This window comes from Polistes canadensis, unplaced genomic scaffold, assembly GCF_001313835.1.
Source record: "Polistes canadensis isolate GaletaPanama2010 unplaced genomic scaffold, ASM131383v1 scaffold_33, whole genome shotgun sequence".
NCBI lineage: Eukaryota > Metazoa > Arthropoda > Insecta > Hymenoptera > Vespidae > Polistes > Polistes canadensis.
The window spans coordinates 938,142-965,699 of record NW_014569580.1 but is presented as its reverse complement, the minus strand read 5'-3'; the positions used below and the strand labels follow the sequence as shown (position 1 = coordinate 965,699).

The following is a 27,558-nucleotide window of genomic DNA, read 5'->3' as shown; positions in this document are numbered from 1 at the left end:
TCTTTATAGTTCGAGAGAGAAGCATAAGAGAAGAGTATGAATGTGTTGGTGGTAAGGGTGGGTGGGTGGTTGAAAGGTAGTAATAGTAGTAGTAGTGGTGGTGGTGGTAATGGTGGTGGGTAGGGTAGTGGTAGTAGTAGTAGTAGTAGTAGTAGTAGTAGTGGTGGTTCAACACTGTCGTCGGTACGTCTGGTGTGGATCATCGGGGAAAGTTATCGGGCAGGCGCAGAGTCAAGGCCGTAGCATTGCAGCGCCGCAGACGCAGCCGCAGCCGCAGCCCGGTCGAGGCCAACCCCCTCTTTTCTCGTTCAAGAGCACCGAACCATTGCCGTACTATGACGATGGGACCCTGGGAAAGAAGGAAGGAAGGAAGGAAGAAAGGAAATAAAAGAAATGTATATACCCTGCCAAAAGTTTGCCGCACCCAATTCATGTTTACTATTTTACAAACGTCATTATTTCTAACACGATAACAATCTAACCTCCTCCCCACCCCCGTCATAGAAAAGAATTTTTAGTTTTTCTATATAACGTGTATAAATAGCGATTGTGATTATTTTTATTTAATTAAAAGAAAATATTTGGTGTTGGAAAAACAAAAAACAAACCCACCCCTCTACCACAATATTGTCCACAAAAAAGAATTCTCATGTATGAGAAATAATATGATGCATTTGAGAAGATTTATTATCTAAAATCAGTAGAGTGCTTCGAACTTGTGTGACCGTGGGTGTAGTCCGCGATTGGGTTGAAAAGAGACAGTAACAGAGAGAGAGAGAGAGAGAGTGAGGGAGGAGATATGGGGGGAAGAGGAGGAGAGAGATGGCCGTGAGAGGGTGTTGGAAGGTGTAGGCCGCCGTGTCTATGCTCTCTGCACCAGACGAGGACGAGGACGGTCGATAGAATCGTCTGCGAGCATGCGCAGAAAACAGCTCATCAGCTGCGCCATTGATTCCAACCCACACCCTCCTCCTCCTACCCCCGCTAGAGACTTAAAGAGGAGAGTGTTGGATAAGACTCGCTAATTTGCACCTCGTCGTTGCCTAGCCTCGTCCGCTTAAAATTCACAGATACTCGTGGTGGTGTCCCTTTTCTTTCTCTTTATCCCTATTCCTATCCCTTTTCTCTTTCTCACTCTCTCACTCTCTCTCTGTTTTTCTTTCTATCTCTCTTTCACTCTTTCATTCTATCTTTCTCTCTCTTACTCCCTTTTTCGCTTTCACAAGAGGAAATGTAAGGGTGTCCTGGAAGGACAAATCGGGGACAACGAGGAAAGGAAAAAGGGAGAGAGAGTTCAGGAACGAAGGGTTCGAGCGTAGGAGACCTTCGTGCTTGACCTTGTTCGTGGTATATCTGTTATGACACCTAAATGACCAAGGATCTCGTGAGTGTCTCGGATAAAGCCAATGACTCAACGGTAGGGTAAACATTTAACGCATCAAAGGTACATTTTTTTGTTCTTTTATGATGTTTCGTTAAATATTAGATACTTCATTTGAATTTACAGAGAAAAAAACATTATTTTTCTCAATAAGAAATGTAAAAGGGAAGTTAGGTGGTCATCGATGCTAAACATTGACTCTCAACAGAATTTCGAATCCAGTATACACCAATAGGATTGCTAGTAAGAATGCGTAAAAAAAAAAAAAGAAAAAGATAACATGGTAAAAAGAAGAGAATTTTCCTCAACTACTCTTGGGAAATTGAGATTGGATCCACGAACCGAAACCGAACGAAATCCACTGCAACGAAGAAGAATAAGACTTTTGTGACAAGATTTTCCCACCTCACCCTCCGTTAGCGTTGATTTCGAATCGGAGAGAGGATAAAAATCAAAAGAAAAAAGAAACAAAGTAAAATAACAAAAAAAAAAAAAAAAGAACAACTTTCGTAGACCGCAAAAAAATCACAATACCGATTGATCCTTTGTATTTCTTTTTTCGGTCGAATCTTCCTTTTTGCATATCCCAATATAAACTATTGCAATTCCTCCGCAATGTCATTTTTCTTTCGTAATAGTAAAAATTGATGAATTTCTCGTTGACGAACGTACCTACCGTGTTTTGTTCGCCTAGAATTTTTTTTCTAACAAAAAGTAGTAACAAGAATCCAAACAAACAAACAAGTCGTCCACAATCAATATTTGCAGAACTCCCAACAGAAAGACATCGCGATCGTTAAACGTAGGTTTTTTGTAACTGTTTGAAAAACTTTGACCAGAGCAAACAAAAAAATATGGTTGAATCAGAAAGAAGATTATAACAACAACATGACATGAACGTACGGCTAATAGGGTGGAGGGTGGGGAAGTGACCTAACTGAAAAAGTTTTCTGTACTTTCTCGTGGGTACGTGTTTAAAGTAACGAAGTCATTCACTTCCGGTATTATTCTCTCTCGGCTTTAACTACCTCGCAAACAATCACTTCATTCGTTCATTCGTTCGTGTCACCTAACTTGGCTTCCCAGAATACCACGAGTGAAGGAGAAGAAGAAGAAGAAGAAGAAGAAGAACTAGAGTCGGTTCTCTGCACGCCATATTGCACCGGATACAAAACACCCACACACACACCACACCACCTTTTCTTCCCGCGAAACTCTAAAAGTTCTACTACGACTAGATCCAACCCCTTTATTTCGCTTCGTAATAACTGCTTAAGAGAAAGAGAAGGAGAAAAAAAGAGAGAGAGAAGTGGAGGAGGAGGGGTGGGGTGGGAATGGGAAAGAAAACTTCGAAACTTTTGAACAGATTTTCGGAATAAGTATTCGGACTGCAAAGCTTAGGTGGAGAGGAGGAAGGGTGGAGGGTAAGCCTAACTTCGTGTCTGGAATTTCTTACGCGAATGAAATGTGGTTGTGGTTTTTTTTTTTTTTTTCATTTTATTATATATTCCTGTTCGAAAAAAAAAATACCTTTCATACGAATTTTGTTACGAGATTTTTAAAAAAGAGAAGAGATCGCGAACTATTTGTTGCAACTTTTTCATAGATTTGTTTTATTTTTTGTTGGTTCCTCCCCGACCCCACATTATTATATTTGCGATAACATATTTTATTAAATGAATTTTTTTGTTTTTCTTCTTTTTCCGATACTTTGTTTGATTCGTTGGGAGCCTTATCTATTCCTCCTTTCTTTTTTATTCTTATTTTTTTATATTTTATTTATCTATATATCGCAACCATACGTAACTTTACTTTGGAGATAAAAAAAGAAAAAAAAAATTAAAGAGCTAGCCCTATAAAGGAAAGATTAGAGGGGAACATTATACCGTTTAAGGTATTGGCAATAATATTCGAAGGAGGAAGAAAAAAAAAACAAAAAAAAAGAGAGAGACAGTTTAAATCTTCCCATCTCTTGACATTACACTTTTAACGTCGACCCATAGAAGTCTCGAGGATAGAGGGTTCCCCCCTTTTCTCTGTTAATGTCCTTGATATTCAGGATTCTAAGTGCGAGCTCGCATTAGTGTCACGAAAGGGTTCTCTTCTCTGTCCAGTATACACCACGAAAATCAGATTCGTTATCTTTGTGAACCAATGTCTAAATCCAACCTCCAACCAACTAACCAGCCGGCTGGTTGGTTGGTTGGTTGGTTGGGCTCGGTAAAGGAGGAGGCTTTTACAAGCACGCGGTTATATTTTTCAACCCGTCCTAACCAAAAGGGTTTACCCATTTCTCCCTTTCCCCTCTTTCCTTTTCAACAATCGTGACATAGGTCTGACTAAGAAAAAAGGAAAAGTAAAAATACATAACTTGGAATATAATTCAAAGTAAAAAAAGAAATACCCGCTGAATATCATAATTGCATGACAATGATGAAGAACAATAGATGACAAGTATTAAAGAATAAAATCACTTATAAATTGTCACGTTAGTCACGTGACAAACGGAATAATGGGTTACCTGTTTTTTTTTTTTAATTATTTATTTCTTTTTAAAACGGAAACGTTTAAAACCTATCTCGCGTATTGCGAGGATAACGAATTACTACCACTACTACTACTACTACTAATACTACTACTATTTTTACCTAACATCCGAGCCGAGAATAAATCGAGTGAAAACGCCCTATGACTTTTAAGCTATTCCGTTTAAAATGAAATGCAAATGAGCAACACACAACGACGGTGGTGGTCCGGTGGTACTTTTCATTCTTTTTTACTTTCTTCTTCTTCTTCTTCTTCTTTTCCCATCCCTCTTTTTCGTTCACCCTCGGTCATTCTCTCTTACCTTTCCGGGAGAAAGAGAGATAAATACAAACAAAATGAAATAAAAAAGAGAAAGAGAGAACAAAGATCTCTCCTACGAATCCCACTTTAGTAAGGGCAGACGCATTGCTCCAAAGTTTTTAACCAGTCTTCTTCTTCTCTCTTCTCTCTCTCTCTCTCTCCTCCTCCTTTTCTCGTTGTGAGAAAGATATATATAGAAAGAGAGAGAAAAAAAAAAGAAAAAGGGCTGCGTAAATACAGACAGGCAGACGATTTTAACGACACGGTGGTAGAAGTATTGACGTGAAATACCCACCCACCTTCCCCTTCCCCCCTCCTTTATCCCCCTATCACCATACCTAACCTATCTAACTAGAAAGTAGAAAAACTACAAACATATTCTTTTGAACTCTCATCCCGTTAAGTCCCGACACACTTGGAACCTTACACAAATATTCACTCCAATTGACTACTATTACTACTACTACTACTATTATTATTATTACTATTATCTATACAGTTTTAAACTCAACGACCTATCGTTCCTTCTCATAGGATTCACCCTATATCCTACTACTAGCCATTCTTCTTCTTCTTCTTTTCCTCTCTTCTCTCTTGCCCTTGAAAAACTTTAAGGCAAACACGCTTCAACGTGTATAAATTCTCGTTCAAAACTTTCCTTTAACGACACTTTTCTAAACTTTAAATTATATATCCAAGAAAGAACGGGGAGTTCAAACGGTGAAGGATGAAAAAAGACGGGCGGGAATATCAAAAAAGAAAAAATAGATGCAAGTAATACAAGAACGAAGAGAAACGATCAGGGATGAGGGAGAACAGGGGGGGGGGGAGGATGAATTTAAACGCGAAATCTTTCTTCTTATACTTTATCGTAGGAACAAACGCGAAACGATCTACTCCGCTACTCATGCTGATATTGTAAGATAAATTCTCACAGTGTATCCTCATTCTTACGAGATAAATAACGAACTAAAAAAAAGAAGAAAGTTTCAGGGGGGCCAGATCAAGAAAAAAAAAAAGAAAAGAAAAATAAAATTTATAATAGGTATGTTGAGAAAGTTTGACACAGAAAATATCACGTTTGGATATGTCTAACAGAAAGAGAGAGAAAAAGGGTAATAATATTTTTAGGTGACTCGTGTAACTCTCATATGAGCATATAAAAGTGAAATACAAGGCGGAATGTGTGTGGGGTGTGGTAGGGGGTTGAAGAAAGAAGGGATACATTCCAAAGAGATGTGCAGCATATCCTTCCTATAACATAACCGGGCTAAAACCTTTACCAAAAAGGATCATCCATCCAGATAAAGACAAAAGAAGAGAGAGAGAAAGAAAGTACAGATAAGCAAAAAGAAAATTGTAAGAGGATGATAGGTGAGGGATGACCAAGAATGAACAAAAAGAAAGAGAACAACAGACAGAAAGAGGTTGAGGAGTAGTATTGCATTTAAGATGAACATAGTTGGCATTTCTATGGAGGGTAGTATGGGCACCTTCCTGGAATACGAACGGTAGCCACTAGGAATACATAGCTAAGAACGGATTCCCTCCCTCTTGGTCTCAAACTATCCGTGGAACTCGAAGCATTAGTTGGTCAGCCAACCCTCCCCTCCCCCCTCCCGCCCTGTACTCCCCTTCAGCACCCTTCTCAGTGTCCTTCTCCTCGTGACGGCTTTAATACCTTGCGGTTTCCGATAGGTTACTATTCTACAGACAACGCGACCAATAATACGCGATACACGTATATCTATCTCTCTCTTAACATATATATATCATAACGGGATGAACAATACTAACTAGGTACCCGTTTATAATCGATTTGGCTATAAACTTCGCAGATGCTTTCTCCGTTTCTAAAATTCTACTAGAAATTCTCTAATGGATAAATATATATTGAGATATTTATGATTTGTTCTGTAAACATTTGTTATATTATTTTTTTCGAGGATGGGTCGAATTGTTTTAACCATCAATGAAATTTCAAATCGAATAATCAAAGTCAATTGCGAAACAAGTGTGTGTGTCTCTCCTCTCTGATGTATGAAAGAGATCAAATATACAATTAGAAAACAAAATGTATTTCGAACGATGAACAATTAGTAATAAGAGTTCTTTTTTGGGATGGGTAGAGGGATGAATATATTGTGCTCGTACACTATCGTTATTTTTATTCAACTTTTTGTTAAGTACGTTTTATCTCTTAGGATTTCATCAGAACACCCTCTTCTCTTACTCTCTCTCTCCTTCCTCGTCTTCTAAACCAAAGTTTCCTGTTTTCTAACTTATTTCAATACCATGTGATTTTAGTGTATAAGTCCGTCATTATAACAAAATATAGTATACAGATGATAATTTATCAATATATTGAATCGCATTCATTCTCATCAAAATAATCTCCTACGTTTACATCATTACAATATTACTTAATCCTTCCTTCCGAGAATCGGTTACTTCGAAAAATCGTGAGAAAATTTTGTATCGTCTGAAGAACGATATTATTATTCTAGTAATCATTGTACACTTCGAAACCAGTAAAAAGGGTGGGACAAAGAAGGAAAGAAAGAAAGAAAAAGAGAGAGAGAGAGAGAGAGAGAGAGAGAGAGAGAGAGAGATCCTGTCGGAGTTTCGCGGTGTTCTGAACACAGTGATTGTATTCGACCTCCCGCGAGCAAATTTCGGGCGTTCCGTAACCATAACCATTCCGTTCGAGCGAGCGTATCGCTTCGAGTAATGGCGTAATAAATCTCGCAACTTTTCGAGTTCCTTCCTTCTCTCTTCCCCCCTAACCTCCCCACCATCCAACTCTCTTGGTTTCGGTGTCTGCCCAGCAGAAGAGAGAGAGAGAGAAGAATCTTGAAAATGGTATAAGAAGAACACGATGATCGTTTTTCTTCCTTAACACGTTTACAGAAACATATAAAGCAATTAACCCTCCCACCACCCCCTGAAAACAAACATACGCACAATAAGTTCCGAAAAAAGTTTAAGGAAAAGGAAGAGGGCGGTAGGGGGCATCAGAGTAGTCAGAAATATCAAGAATTTTTTAATGGTATATTCGAATATTCGGGAAATGAGAATGAAATTTTGCCAAATGATTTTCCAACAATCCTTTTCTCCAAAAGAAAAGCCGTCGTCGTTTCTCTTCCTTTCTATTAGTATCAACGAGCAAGGGGTTGGTGTACAGAGGGGTAGGAGAAAAGGGAGGAAGGAGGGCAGCAGCAGCAGCAGCAGACAGATCGATTCATCGTGAGCCCGAACCAAATCACCGCGCGTAACGCCTCGTATTCCAACTATTTCTCTATCAGGACTTTCCCTGGGGTTTCTCCGCACCACTCCCCTCCTCACTCTTCTTTCTTCCTCTCTCTCTCTCTCTCTCTCTTTCTCTCTCATTCTCTCACTCTCTTCTGCGGTAGGAAACGACGAAAGAAAAAGTCAGGAAATACGGTGGTCCAGACAAAGAGGAGGTTGGGACAAAAGACAGAGAGAGACAGAGAGAGAAAGAGAGAGAAAGAAAGAGGGAGAGAGAGAGAGAGAAAGAGAGAGAGAATACCACGAGAAGCTTCAGGGAAGAATGTCTCGTCGTAATACTCCCATCCTCCTCTTCCCACCCACCCTCTACCCCTCTCTATATTGTTCTATCTCTTTCTCTCTTGTTCGTTCTTATGGCCACCCTACTTCCTTCCTCACCCTTGAGTCCCTTCTGTAATAATTACTTGGAATACCGTTGGTGGAGGCGCAAAGCTGTGAATACCACCGTGTAGGACTTATTGCATTCGTCTGCAAACGCGACCGAAATTAGTATTTCTTTCTCTTTCTCTGACACTCATACACACACGCGCGCGTGAATATATGCACAACACATACACTCACTCATTCACTCTCTATCTAACTCATTTACTCCTTCCACGATAAGGCTAAGAATATTCGAATAATGCTGAACTAAGCGTCTGTATTCGGATTCGAAATCACCGATTTATTTCGTCGAATTTACCATGAATGAGGTGTCGCAAAATACGCGAGCCCCCCCCCCCCTAAACGAATCTTAATCGATATCAAAATTTATTTTTTTTATATATTATTTTTGTTAATACTAAAACAATTAAACTCACGTTGAACTTTTTTCTTATACACGGGTACTATCTATACCTACGATCAACGGATAAGTTACGTTATGAATAATTTTTGATAGGAAAATGTAAGTATATAGTGTTAGTATTTAAGGGACACCTTTTTATCGACACTTTTACCAACTCTCATTGAATTTATTTAACGATAAAGAGACTTATATTTCTACCGAAAGAGATTTTACTGATATCATCATCTTCTCGATGGCGATGATAGTGCTGGTTGTTGTTGTTGTTATTATTATTATTATTATTGGATATACCGTTTTGCGGATAGCCGCGTATACGACGTCGTATCGAGGAAGCAAAGTACCTATTTTCTCTTGCCGAGATTCGAAAAATCTCTCTAGACGGATCGATGACATTTACACGATCCTTTTAACATTATCGGAAAATCATCCTACTCTACGTATCTCTCTCTCTCTCCTATATACTTTAAGCAAAAGAGTGAATAAAAGAAAGAAGGAGAGAGAGGGAGAAAGAAATTGACCAGTGAAAGTGTTTGTCGTTATGGTCATAGAAGTTGACGACGATATACGCATTTCTATTTCCATAACGGGATGGGGTATTCCCATTTCCTTTAACATAAAATATACACCAGCGAAGAAAGAAATAATCTAAAGGAAAAATAAAATATTTTATATTAGAAAAATTCAATATTCCTTTCTTAAATATTATCTCTCCTTCTTTAAAAAATAAAACAAAATTGTGATCTAATACAATTTCCTTGAATCGTGATATCAAAAATTTTAAGCTAATGATGGAGTTTTTGGAATTTAGATAATTGTGGATTTAAAAAAGTTAATAAATAATTCTTGTGTTTTAAAACTAGGAGAAGAAAGAAAAATTGATTTATTATTAAAAATCATTTTTAAAAATAAGATTTTCGAGTTAAATATTTTGATAACTTGGGTCTCTTGTGACCAGACGTCACCCAGTTAAAGGTTAACACGAATGTAGATACATAATCTTTTTTTTTTATCGAATTCTTATCATCTCTCGGTTCTCGAGAACGATGATGTTACTTGAGATTTTTCCAGAAATTTACGGCAAAAGAAAAAAAAAGAAAAGTGGACGATAGGAAAAAGATAGGAACCGACCTCGAGTAGAGATTATTCTCCTCTTCTTATTTCCAACGAGATTTAGACCAAAAACACACCTCCTCTTCTTCTAAGAAGAAACCCTTATCAAGTAATTTGTTACTTCTGATCGAACTCGAAACCTCGTACGAACATTTTCTAGACGTCCGAAACTAAAAGTAACTTCTTTCATCTACACTATTCCCTTTCTCTCTCTTTCTTTCTCTTGAGAAAGAGATAAACTTCTTCAAAAAGCTTCAATTCGTGAGATCAAACACGCGATAATCCTTAACACCTTCTTCTCACCCACACTAATTACAAAATGTCTTCCTTATTTTTATCTCAACAAAATATCTCAAATACAATACGAATTCGAGATACAATTGTATTTTATCGAAGATTGATCTAATGCTTTTATATGAATATAAATAATCCTCCTCCAATTTAATAAACTACAACGAGAGAAAAATAAATACGAATATTACCCCTCCCCCCAATAACAACGTTTGCGAAACTAATTTTCTAATGAAACTGATCAAATTTAGATTATTATTATTGGCAAGTTAATTAAGAAACAAAAAGGGTCTCTGTGTAAACGTAAAAAAAAAGCGGTGCGATTCTTAATTCCTACTCGTTAAAGGCTCGGTTTGCCAACTCGAAACGGAATCGAGTCTCTTTTCCATTTGCCAATTAGGAGTTAGTTAAACAGAGAGAAAGGAAACTAAGTGAAAGAAGAAGAAGAATAAGAAGAGGAAGAGAAAGACAGTGAAGAGAAGAGAAGAGTAGAACTGGCCGCCCACATGGAACGATTCTTGTAATTTCCGCCGTATCTCGGCGGTTTTCAAATTGATGAGCGCATATCAGGAGAAGGAGGAAAGAGTAAAGGGGCAAAAGGAGATGAAGGGAGGGAGGGAGGGAGGGAGGGAGGGAGGGAAAGAGGGTTTATAACGTACGGTACGTTATCATTAATAATCCCGTTCGGTAAAGACGAGAGGTCGACGACGGTCGGTGCTTTTGCTTCCTTCTTCTTCTTCTTCTACTGCTGTCTGATTTTCATTCTCCTCTTTCTATCCAATAATAATAATGACGACTACGACGACGACGAAGTAAAAGATGAAGATGAAGATGAAGTTGAAGTTGAAGAGAAAGGAGACCTCTAGTCGTCTTGTCGTAGTTTATTTCTTTTCCTCGTACGCGCGTTAGAAGAGAAGTTCTGTTGAAGAATCCTTGCCAGTTTATGATCGACGATGTACAACACAACCATAACCATAACCAACGGCGTGAGCATCAAGTCATGCAACATGATTTTTTGTTGCATTATTCCTTTCCCCCTTTTACCATTATACACCCGTTCGTACGAAACTTCAAGTTACTTTTTCGTAAGCGAACCTCACGAAATGCATTTTAAGTATCTCGAATCCTGCGTCTGTCCCCTCTCTCTCTCTTCTTTCGCGCTATTAGTATTCGACGATTATTTTAATGTGTAACGATAAGGTATAAAAAGATCAAGCATGGGGGGGGGGTGGAGCGCGGGGAGGTTTTTTTTTGCTTAGAATCCACAATTTAATATTTTTTATTATACATTTTTGTACTATAAGATAAATATCAAATGATTGAAATGAAATGATCGTAAAGAAGGTGACATGTAAATATTATTATTGGTGAAGAAGAAAAAGAGTAATAATCAAAAATAATTTAATTGCGAAAAATTCGGAATCGTATTTTATTCGGATGAATCAAAAAAAGTTCGTACATTCATTGTATTATAAACTGCATAATGGATGGATTGTTTTAGTAAAATTTATTTTAAAAAATATTAATAATAAATGAAGAAATAACTAACTAAAAAGAAAAAAAGGAAACTCGTATCCGTGTTTTCCAAGTAAAAGATTTGTAGCCTTGAAGAAAGGGATATTCAAGGGCAGAAACCCACCACCACCACCCCACCCCTTCCTCCACCATCTTTCCTTCCTTTCTTCTCGGTCCGATTCTTCTTTTCACCCTTGGAAAAAAAAAAGGAAGGCACGTCGTCGTCGTAGTCGTCGTCGGCCGTTGTCGGCCGTCGTACGTAACAAGTTCAGGGTCAAAAATAGTTGAGGAAACGAGGAGGCCGCGAGAGGAAGGGCCGTTTTACCGGGGAGAGAAAACACCACACCACCGGGGCTATTTGGCATCGATCCGTCGTGACGCGTTGGAATTGGGGTAGGTCTTGCTCTCCCAAGGGAAACGACGACACGACTCTCTTATCCCAGTTCAGGGATGAATTTCAAGGACACGCGCCGAAAACTCACGACGCGCCCCGTTCGCCCTTCGGCTCTAGTAAAAACCACCAATCCTTCTTTTCTTTTTCCTTTCTTGTATTATTATTATTGTTATTTATTTATTTATTTATTTATTAATAAATAATCTGTAACATTTAACTTTTAATGCGAACCCCAAATCCATGCACAATATTGTTATTTTTATATATTATAAAAAATAAAATCATTAATGATATAGAATTCGTGTTTCAACATTAATAAATTGTTGTTAAAATAAATCTCAATAATTTGATAACTAATAATATTTAATCTGTATATATTATATATTCCATGAATACAAACCGTGAAATATTATTCCGGTGTTAATAAAATCGTGTTTGTATCCAATTAGACAGGTTGCAATTATCAATACACTATAATTCATAATTGAAGTAATTGCACAGAAGGAAAGAAATAAAGAAATAAAGATGAAGATAAAGAAAGAAAAAAAAACCGTGGCGTGCGAGTTAGAGGCCCATTGCGTTCGCACGAATGGCGTGCTGATAAAGGAAAGACAAAGAAGAATATTGTGGAAGAAAAGGAGTATATAAAAAGGAAGGTTTAATCGATCGTAAGATTATCGCGAAGCCAAGTAGCCTAGTTTCGTTCGTTTAGGGGAGAGATTCAAAGGAACGTAAGTAAAGAGGATGAAAAGAAGAAACAAAAAGAAATTGTAGAAGAAGAAGGAAACTAAACCAAGAGAGGGAATAATACTGGGTAATGTTGGTTGTGTAGTTGTTGATGGTGGGTTTGAACTGGTAAGGGGTTATATAGCCGAACGAAAAGTCGGTTCAATTATTTTACATTCGAGCACGTTTCCACTCATTTCCTTCCCTCCCTCCCTCCCAACCCCATCCGACTCCCATTCCATCCCATCCCCAAACTCGACACCCTTTTTCTCTTCTTTTGACTTTATTTTTCTACTTCTTCTTCTTCTTCTTCTTCTTCTTCTTCTTCTTCTTCTTCTTCTTCTTCTTCTTCTTCTTCTTCTTCTCCTTCTTTTTTTCTTTCTTTCTTTCTTTTTCCTTTCTCTTTAACTGTTAATAGCAAAGCAACGCGTTGAGAGAATCGTTCAGCTTGCGCAACAGGAAGCACGAACGTTTAAGCTAATGACCTTTAATGCAAAGCTCCATTGTACAACACGCCTCCTCCGTTAAACCCTGTGATACACACTAGGTGCTGATGGTGGTGGTGATGGTGGTATGGTTGTGTATGCTTCTAGGGTAGAGAAAATCTAACCATCGAGAAAAAAAAACCAACTACTATTAGATGAGGAGTGTATTTGTCAGCCAATGAAAGAAAAGAGAGAGGTATAACAAGACCTTTTGCTTGACTGAATGAATACCTTTCGAAAGCTAATTAATAATCGATGAGGGTGGGTGGGTGTGGGGGGGATTTAGCATGAAAGAAAGAAAAAAGTTTATCTATTCATTTGGATCAATGTGGTGTCTTGTCTCTTGTTGCTAATAGATTAATCTAAAAGGATACTTCGTCAATATTAATGAGACACACACACACACATATACATACATTCATTTAAAATACAAATTTTATTCTATAGAATGTTAAATGCTTCATTCAAAGGATACCTTTTCAATTGGCATCGTTTATCGATATCGGTAATCATCTTATTAAAATCAACTCCTTTTAGATTTTATTTTTATTTTACGATAAAATTATTTTATTTCAGTACTTTTCAAATCAAAATAGAAACACGTTGATTTTCTATCGTACAAATAATTTACAATTCGATTAGTAGCTCAAAATTTCTATCCTGAGTAATAAAATTAAAATTGATTTTTTTTTTCTAAGCTTAAAAAAAAATTCCAAATTATCGAAGACTTTTCGAGGAGGAGGTATTTTAATGATTATTAATTATAATTGAACCGTTCACTGCACAAACCAATTAAACTCGATAAAACAAAAAGTCAGGAGGAAATGCGATGAAATAATATGTGCATTGGTTTTTAAAATTCCTTTCATAACATAAATTCGATTAAATTTTGTAGAAAAAAAAAAGATAAAATAAGCGCTTGCTAGTGCACTTGAGTTGCATTATCGCAATGATTTTCCATTAGAGTACGGAGAGGAGTTAAACAAAAAGTGATCTCTGAAATAAATTATTTATTATTCAATAGCGCTACAAACAAACAAAAAAATATTGTCGCTTAACGGTGTGTAACCATTGATGATTGAGAACATTTGTATAAATATAAAAAGTAATGATATTACACCGTCGAGTTGCATTTTACAATTAAATTGAAGATTTTTCAAAAAGTGAATTTAATCGATTTGTACAATGAACGCGAGTCTCCTCAATTATCTCTCAAAAGGAAGAACATTCTAACAACAGTTATGAACTAACAGGAAAGACTAATATTAAAGGAAATTCTTGAACCGAATCAAAGCTCGACAAAGGGATAAATGAGGGATAGAGGAGGAGGAGGAGGAGGGGGGAGAGGGTTAAAAGGTAAACGTGCAAATATCTGGATCAAAGACGTGACCTGTTTGGACTAATTTAACAGCAACACAACGAAATTACCGAGTGGTCTTCTGTATTTTCGAGTAGCTACTATATATCCCACACCATCATCATCATCATCATCATCATTCTATGGTCTCTGTCTTGCTAATGCAAGCAACTATGCGAATGAGAAATCCGACTGGCCAAACTTCCGTCCACATCCTTTTGCACGACCTCTGAATTTAATCAACGCCAGTCGGCCAGGGTAGAAACTGAGAGAGAGAGAAGTAGAAGAGAGGGTTGTCGGTGGGTTGGAAAAGGGGAGGAGGAGGGGAATACGCTTCAGGATTATATTACTTTGAAACTATCTAAGGAATATTACTCGGGGTACTCGGGCTCGGCTAGAAAGTACAGTGGTTTCTCTCTCGTTCGCAACGATCTCTCATGCCTACCGATTTTACTCCCTTGTGCTGCTGGGCTACAGCCAGCCAGCCAACCAACCAACCAACCAACCAGCTAGCTAGCTAGCTAGACTGCCGTGTAAACAAGCTCGTAGAAGCTTGAAATATATTCTCCTGCCTTTTACTTCTATCTACTTCGAAGAGGATTATATCACCCTCTCTCTATCTTCTTTCTTTAACTAGTGGCCTAACTAATTCTCAATTCTTCTAATTTTGAGAAAGAAATTCTAACAAAGTAAAGATTTTCTTTTCTTAAATTACTTGACTATAAAAAATAAAAATAAAAAGAATAATAGAGAATAAAAGAGGACAAAATTCTTGGTCTCTTCGTTTAAAGGGAGAATAATGATGGTGGTGGTGGTGGTGGTGGTAGTGGTTCTTTCTTTCTTTCTTTTTCGTAACTACTGTCTCTCCAGGAAAGGGCTAAAAAGACACTTCGATATCGGAAGATTCGTACGCGACACGAACACGATAAATTCCTAACCGGCGTTTTCCTATTAGTCTCCGAATGGTTAAACGTGCCGTCGTATATCAGCGTCGACTCATTGGGAATCAATGTCCATCGAACGAACGGCTAAGTAAAACGAGAGAAGGGTGAAGAAATGAAAAAGAAAAATAAAGATAGAGTGGGATAGAAGAGGTTCTTCTTCTTCTTCTTCTTTTTCTTATCTTTCAAGAGAGAGAAAGAAGAGCCAGTTGAATTACGACGAAAGCTTTTCGACGTCGTCCTTACGAGAGAGTTCCTTTTAATTAATCTCGGCCCTTCTCTTCGAGAACACAAGTACTATCATCCTGAACTCTCTTTCTTTCTTTCCTTCTTTCCTTCTTTCCTTCTTTCTTCCTTTTTTTTCCACTTCTCTGTCATGTTCTCAACGTCGTCGAATTTTCTAGTCTTCCTCGTAGACAGAAAAAACCATTTAAGATTGGTACCACACCACACCGCGAGAATCTTTTTCAATTTTTATTTATTTAATCGTTATAACATCACACACATCGTTGTGATCGATTATTATTCGTTCGGTTATGCACGAATGATGATAACGACAAAATTTAATTAAACGTAAAAAATTACCGTATATATATATATATATATATATATATATATATAAAAGAGGAAGAAAAAGATTTTGAAAAATTCCGTTAGGTATTCAAAAAAATAAAAATAAAAAAAAGATTCGATTCAATCATAACAATCGATTAAGTTTTTTTCTACCTACGATTTAATATTAACTTGTAACTTAAAAAATATATATAAAAATCGATGAAAGGCAGATTGGATTTCTTATTTGCGTATACTTTCGAGGCTCGTTAAAAAAAAAAGGGAGAGAGAGAGAGAGAGAGAGACTCGAGGAATCGTTAACATATCGAGAAATCGATTTTTATCGATCGTTAACGAGCTATGAAATACAGAGAGAGAGAGAACGTAACACAACACTGTTGTAACACACATTCGTTTAGGTACATACTACAACATATATAATAACAAAATGAACTGGTATATAATCGTTGAAGAGGTGCCGTGAGACCGGTAACGAGCCACTCCTAGATTCGATATATCTCTATAAAATGTGCTAACGTGTGTGAAGTTATCACCTCGCGGCACGCCAACCACCTTTTCATTTCCGTTTTCGTTGCTACACACAACACGTGTGTGTATATATATATGTATATTCTTTCCCATCTATAAGTATCGATTTATTATTTCGTCTCGATACACCATAAACGTCAAATTCCAATCTATTACAACACCATCCTGACAGATAAAAACATTAGATTCTCAATCACGTATAATGATCTATTTAACAGATTTTATAAATAAATAAATAAAAATAATAAAGAGAGAAAGATGACAATGTTTTTTTTCTAAATGCAAATAGTTAACACTTTGACTGACACACGTTTTCCCCTGTGATATCACAAGGTGGTTATTATTGGTGACACCACTAACGGTGCTTGAACATTTACAATTGTAATAGTCGAATGAATATCAACATTTAGTTCATTTTGAACATTATCGCTAATTGTAATATACTTTGAAATAAAAAAAAAAAAAAATGTCCCATTGAACAATTACAAATTTTTATTGGAACATCGAAAATGAAAGAATTATTTCTATGTAAAATCTTGAATAATAAAAATACTACCGCGGCATATGAATTCGACATGGCAGTCATCACAAAGTGTCAAAAAAAAATAACAAAAATCTAGTTTCAATATTTCTAACATATCTTTCATTTTCAAGCTGTTAGTACTACGAATTATATTATAATATATATACACAAAAAGAAAAAGGGGGGGGGGGGGTAAAAAGAAAATGAAAAATAAAATAGAAGAATGATACATATAACAAAAGAGAAGTAAAAAATAAAGAGAGAGAAGAAGAAGAAGAATGTACGCTGATTTCCAATTCACGCCAGCAATCTCGGCTTTTAAAAAGCGACGTAACTAAACGCACATGGGGGAGTGGGTGGTGGCATGGGGGCGTTGAAGGGAGAGGGAGAGGGAGAGAGGGAGTGGTAGGTTGTTCGTTGGCTGCATATCGGTATTCACCGAGCAAAAGGCAAACCTTGCATTTTGCAATTCGCGTAGAGGGGTGGCTCTGGAGCTCTGGCACCCTTGTTCGAACCAAGAGAGGGTTAGAGAGACGCATATACCACTAACCCCCGGCTGAGTCTCGTTGTTGTTCCCTGCCAACGTTGCTACGGCAAAGGGATACGTTTGAGGGTCTCTTCCTCTTCCTCTTCCTCTTCCTCCTATTCCTCCTTTCTGTACTACGCATACGATCATTCTCCTCTCCTCTCTTCTCTTCTCTTCTCATCTCTCTCTTTCTCGTCACGTCGTTAGGGTTGCGAGTTTGAAACGAAATGCGACGCAATTGGAAACCGGAATATCCCCGGCCGGTTTCGTTCGATCGAAAATATCATTCTTCTCTTTCTATTTCTCTCTCTCTCTCTCTCTTGTTGTAAGGGGGAGGAGGGACCAACCAGTAATATCCTGGGCCTGTGGGAATACGTTGCTTAGTTTCCCCGAATCATCATCATCATAATAATAATAATAATCACCAATCGATGATTTCCCTTCTCTCATATACTTAAAATATATTCTTCATATGAATATGAATTTAATATAATTCATTGGCAACTTAATTTTTCACGTCGACTATTTTTCTTTTACAATTTTTATTTTTCCATAATAATAAACGATGGGAATTTTAATTGCCCAATTTAATATTATTAGAATTATATAGAATTATTATATATCATTCAATATATATTCTCAATTCCCCAATTCGTTAAAATTAATAATGAATAATAATTGAATTGATTTTAAATTTGTTTCGTCGTATATGAATCGTAAGAAACAAACAAGTTCTTTTGGAATGAATCATCTACGTGTGTGTGTATATATATGCGTGTTTCTCATTATTGAAAGAATATACTTAAACGGGTATTCATTAAAGTTGCGATTAGTTTACTTAGACACGTACGCACATTGTTCTATTGTGTTTAGTGTTCCTGGTTAATGCCTTTGAGCAAGTAACTTTTAAAAACGTTAGAGTTATGTTACCTCTTCAAGAAACAGGAATGGTCAAAGTTTGACGCAATATTTCTAATCTAAATGGTATTTGTGTAAATTAACATTATTCGTAGTTTTACTTAAAAAAAAAACAAAAAAAAAGTTAAAAAGAACAATACTTTCTTTACTTTTTCCTCCTTTCGCATGTGAAATACAACGAATATGCATACAACTACTAACTACTACCACACCAACCAACCAACCACCCTTCCTCCCCCTTTTTATTTTCATTCGTTCACGTTACACAGAACGAACAGCAGCAGCAGGTTTTTTTACCCATGTCAGAAAAGGTTAGACAGGAATTGGTTAAGAAGAAGGAAGAACAAGGACTAGCTAGCTAGCTGGCTCTGCTATGGTGGTGTTCGGTTCATACAAACTCTGTTGTGTGGAATTTTCTCGTACCACGCACCATAAAGGTCAACCCTCCCCCGCTCCTCCTACCACTCTCCTACCACCACCTTTTTCACCATTTCTTTATTTTTCCACCTTTTTGTTTTTCTCCTTCTCTCTCTCTATTTTTTTCCTTTCGTTGTTTTCCCCGTATTCGAAAAGTTCTCGTTGTCTCAGAACTACCAAACAACATACTGTAAAATTCTATCTCTTGGTATGTTAGAAAGGTATATCTAAAGGTCGCCTTGAAAAGAGACTTTACGATTTTACGATCGTTCTTTGACGCAGAACGTAACAAGAAAAAAGATCCGAGGATCCCTTTTTCTTTTTTTTACTTATTTTTCTTACGACCTGGTACAGGTAATACGTACACGGTGTATTTTTTTCTTTCTCTTTCTCTCTCTCTCTCTCGAGGGACGAAGATGTCAAATGAAAAAATAAAAAGAGAAACCAAAAAAAGAAAAGAAAATAATATAAATAAAGTATACAGAAGAAGAAGAAAAAAAGAAAAAAAAGAAAGGGATGATAACTCAAATCGTTTAGCATCGTAACCAACGAGGTTGATGGTAGTTTAACTATCGAAGTATACTCATCGAAGCCAACCCCCTATAAACTAAATTAACCCTTTCGACACAACGTCCTGTCCTTTCTTTATCCCTCTTTCCAACTCTTTTTTTTTCTTTTTATTTTTTACTCGTGCTGATGTAATCCCGGAGAACAGTGGCAGCAAGTCCTTTCGATTAAAATATAATAGGGTAGAGAGAGGAGAGAACGAAGGCTCGATTATGGTTGCTCGTTCGGAAAGCCGCAGGCACTTAGCCGAGTTCGTAAGGGGAGCCGACTATTTTACTAGTCATCCTTCACTTTGTACTCACAAACATACATATACCAACTACCACCACCACCACCCACGTACAGGCAGCATACACCGTCAAAATATAGGACCATGTCAAGGTCGAAATCGAACTACTTCGTCCTACAATCTCATCTCATCTCATCTCATCTCATCTCATCTACAATCTCATATATCATATCACCCCGTTACATTTTTCTCAACTGTTATAATAAATACGACAAACTTTTATCTATATTTTTTCTTTTATATAATTTCAACGAATGAATGAATGAACGAATGAATCACAGTTGGATGCAACAGAAAGGATGAATTCGCAATAACGAAATTGAAGAGTGTGTCATATCCTCCTCCCCTCTTCACTTCCTCCTCATCCTTCAACCCCTCTCTACTCCTCCGTTTATCGATCCTATCCAAAATGTAATGCGTAGTTGCGTTGTCATATTACGCCATCGTCAAAACCAGATTCGAACCCTTTTACGAGGCCTCCCCCTCCTTCTACCACCATCCGACACTACGCACGAATAATTCGATGACTTGTTTTATACGCGTCGCATATTATATACCTCTTCCTCTCCACCACCACAACCACCACCCCGAAAGTACTCGCAACACTTTTTTTTAATCCTCTCTCTTTTAAACCTTTTTTTCTTTCTCTTTCCGTTATTGCGAATATTCATAATTCACGTACGGGCGCGTAGACGAATTTTATTTCAAATACTCATCACAGCAACACGCTTGTTATTTATGAAACTTTTATTGCAATAAATTAAACATCCAAATAATTTTAATAATCTTGATCCTTTTTTTAATTTCTTTTTATTATTATTATTATTATTATTATTATTGTCAAACGAGATTTGTATGTAAAAGATTAAAAAGGAATCGGAATGTATATAAAAAAAAAAAGAAAAATTATGCAATTATTTCTTCGAGGGAAATATTATTTAAAGCGCGTGCGTAGGAACAAAATGCGTACGTGCAGAAAATGCGAGAATAAGTGCAGGGTAAAAGCCCAACGACGGAGGGGGTTGGTATTGATTTTCCCTCGTATTTGGGGTAGGACGACAGTGTTACGACGCAACGCGCGAAAGGATTCGTTCCGGAAGGGCGTGATCGTGATGCGCACAAGAGGACGATGCTTGTTTGCGAAAGAGAAAGAAAAAAAGAAAGAAAACGATCGGTTTCGGGCGAGATTAATCGGTGATAATAAAAAGAGAATTAACCCTTCATGCGGGTGGTGGTGGTCGCATGATTTATTCTGATTCTAACTTTAGAAATTGTGATAACATTAAATTTACTAAACTTATGCCAGATTATTTTTCGGTTTTAATCTCAATTGAACAAAAAGAAGTATTTTTTTTTTTGAAGGATCATTCTCGACCATTCACGTTACAAATGAGTATACACGATGTGTCGTTAAATTTAATTTTAAATTTGTTACCTTAATATGATAGGAGTTCAATTTGGTCCTGGGCAAGCTGTTAAATGCGCTGAAGTCCAAACGACGAGAAAATATACCATTGGCACCGCAGCTTTGCCTGAAATTAACAACATTCACGGTTATTACGATCTTGAGGATCATTAGAGATTTATAAAAAAAAAAAACAATTATCAGTCAACAAATATATATCAATGACTTTTGTAAAATTCTGCGTGTCTATCGTTTAAAAATATTTCCTCCTTCCAATATCATTTTTCCTTCGGAATAAATTACTAACCCCATAAGTCATTGAATAATACAATATAATAAAATTCATTTAACGAACAGAGTGAGAATGAAATAGAGAAACAAGGATACAAGAAAAGAGAGAGAAAGAGAGAAAGAGAGAAACTAAACATTCCATTTGAAGAAAGGCTTGCACAGGAAAAGCTTGTACGAGGGTGGGAAGAAGTTTGAAGGGGGTGTAGGAGGGCACTGTGAATTTCTCGTGAATCATAATAATTCCGCACCCTTCTTTCCTATCCCTTGATAACCCTCGAGAAGGAAGCGGCAAAAGGAACGGGCGATAAAACTCATATACATATGTTTGTATTAGTAGGATACATACGTACGCATACGTACTACCAATAATACAAGAAACATATATATATATATATATATATACGCATATACATATTAAATGTGTTGGTGTATATTTTTATACGTATACAAAATTACTCGAGTATACGAACGAGAGCTGAGCTTAGCTTAGGAGCTTTTCAAGCTATACGTATTTCTTCTTCTTCTTCTTCTCATCTCTACTTCAGATTTCCGGACTAAAAAAAAAATATTAAAATTCTAAAAATATCGACTCTTGACGATATATAAGAAGAAGAAAAAAAAGGTGCACGTTTCTTTTTCCAACGTGAAAGAGCGCGAATTATGAGTAACAATGATGATGTAAGAAGGAATCGTTTTATTCGAAACAAATTTTTTGAAACGAATAAGAACGTATTTATGTAAAAGTATCTTTTCTCTCTCTCTCTCTCTCTCGTCGTTCTTCTTAGATGTCACACACACACACACACGTTCTCGAATAAATTATTATTGGAAAAGCATGTGTGTCGTAGCAAAGCCTCTTTTCTTCTTTTCATCTCTCCTCAACACACACACATAAATATTTTATTTATAAATATATTATACCGAGACCAATTTAAATCAGAATTATTTATTTATTTTATACATTTTTTTTTTTTTGGTGTCTGAAAGAAACGTCTGTATCAAATTATTTTTTACAATTTTGCACAGTACGTAACAAACATTTTTTTTCTTTCAGATAAATACCTCCCCCTCCCCCTCCTCCATCCCTACCCAACGAGCAAATTCCAATCGTTAATATCATTTCACAAATACAATTTAAATATCAAGAAAGATAAACTCCGATTAACACACAACCGAACGATTTATCACATTTAATTACTAACACACACACATGTAAGAATGTAAATCGAGATAATCGAAATAGCCGATTGTATTAAAATCCGACAATATAATTAAAACTTTCTATTTTAAATACCGGTTGTATTAAAAACTAGTTATACGATATATATATATATATATAAAAAATACGTATCTCATAAACATGATGTGTCTATGGAAAGGTTAAATGTTAAATCAAAAATACTCGACAAACAAAACAGAACAGAACAAAACAAAACAAAACTAATGCTAAGCGATTACGTCTCGAGTTTTCGATAAAGTCGATAATAATAAACGGATTTCAAAAAGAAGGGGAATAAAAAAAGAAAAAGAAAAAGAAAAGAAAAAACACGAATAGAAGACAGAAATGTAAAATAAAAAAAAAAAAAAACAATCGTAAAGTTTAATCGTTTTGTAAATCGTCTTTGTTGGTTGAATGACGCAAATTGTGTCACCGGAAAACGAGACAACCAACCAACCAACCAACCAAGCAAATAGGCAAACAAGCAGTAAACAAGCAAATGCAAGCAAGCAGCACCAGACGTAGAGAACTGAGACAATATAGCAGAGAACGGCAATATAGTTGAGGAAGAGAAGAAGAGGAAGAACGAGAGCGAAAGGGAGAGAGAGAGAGAGAGAGATAGAGATAGAAACAACTCGACCTTAACCTTGGCCTCCACTCGAATGAAATCGTCCTATCGTCGCCCGTATTGGTTATTTTTGGCAATGTCAAACAAGGGTCACGAAAATATTACGCGTTCGTCTCCTCCTACTCTTCCTTTTCTTACCACAATGTGGCCTGCGCCCCCCTCCTCCTCCTCCTACTCCTCCTAGGTATATCAATTGAAGAAAAACAAAATGAAAAACACACGAGAAGAGAGGTGGAGGAGAAGGAGGAGGATGATGAGAGGCTTGTTGTTTTCGTGCTATGCGATCGAATGTAATTGAAGAACTCGTTCTTTTTTTATCTTTTTTTTTTTTCTCGTTCATAATCACTTTTACATAATTTCTTGACCACACATTAATATAATTTAATCAATTTCTATTTATGGAACATTAGTTAATCGATAAACATACACGATAAATTGTAACAAATGACCTCCTCCCCAACCCACCCACCCACCGTGAATCTTTATGATGACTTATCGGAAATCAATTCGAAGAAATCTCTTCTACGTTGGTGGTAGTGTGTGGTATCCCCAACAAGTGGGGAAAACAGTTGACTTAATCGTTATGATAATAATCGTGCTAAGATAACACGAACCGATCATCCCCCCCCCATCACCCTTACAAGTATTATTATCGAGACCGAATGATCTTTTATGAGAGGAAGAATGTTTTTTTTTCTTCTTCTTTTTCTATATATTTTTCGTTACATCAAACATCTCTCTTTTCTCTTCTCTTTTCTCTTCACTTCACTTCTCGTAGGCGGTGTGCAATTTTGGTGTTAATCGTACGAATAACTCGGCCAATAATAATCATCGTCGTCGTCCTCGACGATGTTCAGGCTGTTAAACGAGAAAGAATGAAAACGTGAGTTTAACGAAGATGAGAGAGAGAGAGAAAGAGCTTATGGTTTTTTTTTCCTTCTCTCACTCTTAATGAAAACTAACGACATTATTACCAGAAATGGGCCGCTTTACAATGATTCCACATGGCTGCTTTACAAATGGATCTTATCTTCTTCTTCTTCTTCTCGACGAAAGAACGAACGAACGAACGAATAGAAACAGCAGTATAGTTCTGAATAAATAATTTCCATTTTTTTCGTTCAATGTGTGTGTGTAATATTGATTCGAGGATGGGAGGGAAAGGGGGTAAGTTTCTACGTATTTTTCTTGATAATTTTAGACTCGCGTAATCAAACAAAAACAAAAAATAAATAAATCAGATATTTTGTATTATTCGATCAGAATTTATATTGTCCATTAGATGATCGAGACGTATTTTTAAATCTAATTTTTATCGAAACCTATCGATAATTCAAAATATAAATCACATTGAGAGAAAAAACAAAATCTTATTTAACTTATGCATTAAAAAAATTTGAAGAAACTTTCCCCCTCCCTCCCACAGTTCGATATAGTTTACATATTTTTCAACTTCGTGTCTCTCTAATTGTTAAAAGAAAAAAAGTAGAAAAAAAAAAAACAAAGTGAACGATCGTGACTCAACGTAGGTGATAGCGGAGGAAACAAATAATACGGGCAAGGGATTACGTCGCAACTAATTAACGAATCGCAGCATGCACGAACAGTCAACGATAATGAACGTTTTAAAAATAACTTTTGATAGCCGGCGCTCGTGTTTACGAGAACTTATTTACGTATATACGTTTCCTGTCTCTCGATGAAATGACATATACGAATTATGCATACTACGCGCGCATGCGTGTGTGTGTGACATGTGTGTACATAAAAAACTATAATGATAATATATAAATAGTAGTGTTGATATAGACACAAGTTAAAAACCTGTAAAATATTAACATTATTATCTCGACACACACACACACACACACATAGAGATTATAGAGAAATGAAATAAAATAATAGTTAAACCAACTTTAAGATTGATCAAGGAATAACGTTAATAGTAAATAAAATAATTCAAACGTTATTTCATGGTTTAAAGAAAAGACAAAAAAGAAAAAGAAAAAAAAAAAAAGAAAAGACACAGCACACACGAGCCACCGGAGTCAAGGACGAAAAGACAATCCCTTCTTATCGAAAAATAAAATAGGAAAAAAATAAAAAAAAAAAGAAAGAAACAAGAAATCAAAAGAAAATAACTAGCAACGTGTTTTATGAATCACACGCGTGTGGCATCCCATAATCATAATCATCAACAACTGACGAATCCTCCTTCTGGGCTTTTGCACAGTTTCTAATCTCGACATTCACAGGCATGTTAGAGAGAACACGGTGTTGCATCACACATTGGACTTATTGTTTTTAGTATGACTAATACTTTTCGCAAGAATTACGTAACACAGCACAGCACAACACAACACTGTGACGAGAGAGAAAAAGAGACGACAGATACGAATCGATATTTATGTTAACCGCAGTATTTGGATCGAACTATCGTAAGAAGTGGAGGAAGAATAACATCATATCGCGTGTGTTTACCATCCACGAAAAATAACTCGGAAGAAACACGAGGAATTTTATTTTTTTTTTTTTCTTAGAACCGTATGCTGCTGCCATAAGCAGCGGAGAAGGAAAAAAAAAGATAAAAAATAATCTACTCGATGAAAAAATATGAGAAAAATAATACTCGACAAATCATTGTATCTTGTGTGCATTGTCTAAGTTTAGTATCGTAACATGTATATATATATATGAGATATTAAAAGTGCATAATGATAAATAACGTCAGTTTAAATTGAACACAATTAAAATCGCGATAGTTAATTTTCAACATGTTCGTTGAACGAAAATCATCGTCATGCTTCGCGGTCCAATTGGCATCAGAGTTCTATTATCAATGATACCGTATACACGTGTAATATGTATTTGCATGTGTGGATATGTATATATATACTCGCAACAACGCAACACTGTTATCACGAAGCAAACGAACGTAAAAAAAAAAAAAAAAAAGAAAGAAAACGTACGAACGATGGAGCTAGGAGGGATACACGTACAAAATAATCGCAAGATTACAACAACCTAAGCAGTATTCGAGACTTGACTTTTCCTACTAGAGCGGGAGAACATTTTTATCTAACCTTGTAGTGACTTTTTTAAACTGTTTCCCCCACTCCAGAAAGAAAGAGAGAGAGAAAAAAAAAAGAAAAATATTTTGTCTTTTCTTTCTTCTCCCTTTTCTATTTCATTTAACTCGTACTAATTTGCGTAATCTGACAAAAGAAGAAGAACTTCGAAGAACATATATCATTAGATTTCAACGAATTGAGCACGTGTGTCATATAAACTGTAAAAACTATAAATTTCATTTGATCAAATGACCAAACTAATATCACTAACTCTTATTAAATATGGAAAACTATTAAATGAAATTATTGTCACGCGTACTGAACTAATTCTAATAATATATATATATATATAGTTTATTAGAAGAACCAAAAAGTAATATCGTTTCTGCCTATGCAAATATTTGTTTATCATTTATCAACTAATTGTGTACTTTAAAGCGGTATTTAAATTTAATGTAAAAAAAAAAAATCTGACATTAGTTTCTAGTCCCTATATATATAAAACAAACAATATATCATAGTTGAAATAAATAAATGTAAAAAAAAATTGAAGATATTTTTTCTTTAATGAGTCATAATACTGGAAAGAGAACTATACAAGAAAATCTAAGGAATTAGGAAAAAATATCCAAGCAACAACACATCATAATATAGTCTCGCGACTATCTCAGTTTCTGCACGCGTGATTTCTTGCACGAGTGCTCGCGCGAAATCGATGCGCTGTCCGTTCGGTTGTGGCACGCCCAAAGAGCATCCAGGAGAATCAGAGAGAATCAGAGAGAATCAAAGTGTGTGTGTGTGTGTGTGTGTGTGTGTGTGTGTGTGTGTGAGAGAGAGAGAGAGACACGCGTGCGCTATCCACCGATCTCTCTCTCTCTCTTTCTCTCTCGTATGCTCGTTCGTTCGTTCATTCGTTATCTCTCACTCACTCACTAACTCGTTCACTCTACGTGTAGGTGCTATTGGGATTGTCATTGAGACCTGAAACGGAAGGGCATCTGAGTCACAAGTTTTATCGACTAACTGCGCAAAAATGCCTCGAGCAAAAACATCGCTAATAACACCGGCCACTCGACCAACCAACCTACCAACCAACCATCAAACCATCCAACAAACACCAAACATATTTATATATATATATATTCATGGTGTCAGCTTCTTTATTCAGTATTCTCATTTAAAACATATAAAAACTAACTTTGGATATATGACACCTTATCGCCACACCCACCCATCATCTTTCTCCTTTCCTTCATTTCTTTCTCTTTTTCTCGTCTCTATGAAGGCACGTAGAGATAGGTAATACGAAGGTGGTGGTAGTGGAGGTGGAGGTGGAGGAGAAGGAGTAGGAACCCGCAAACAAGACATTTGTTATCTATTAATACGCTTCTCGCGTATGTATGCGCAGGTGCTCGCCGTCACTGTCGCATTTGTTTGCGCGATCTTTGTAAGAGAGGACG

At 36.4% G+C, this 27,558-nt stretch overlaps 1 protein-coding gene across 3 annotated transcripts in view; it reads right to left on the bottom strand.

The window, feature by feature from the left end:
- Positions 1–27,558, bottom strand: part of LOC106784304 (headcase protein-like) — a 142,868-nt gene that overhangs the window by 95,849 nt on the left and 19,461 nt on the right. For 2 of the 3 annotated variants that reach the window (XM_014743689.1, XM_014743688.1), the window contains exon 2: positions 20,920–21,016. In XM_014743689.1, the coding sequence (XP_014599175.1) occupies positions 20,920–21,016 (97 nt within the window). Of the gene's footprint in view, positions 1–20,919; positions 21,017–27,329; positions 27,543–27,558 lie in introns of those variants that run through there. The other variant, XM_014743690.1, reaches the window with a different exon arrangement.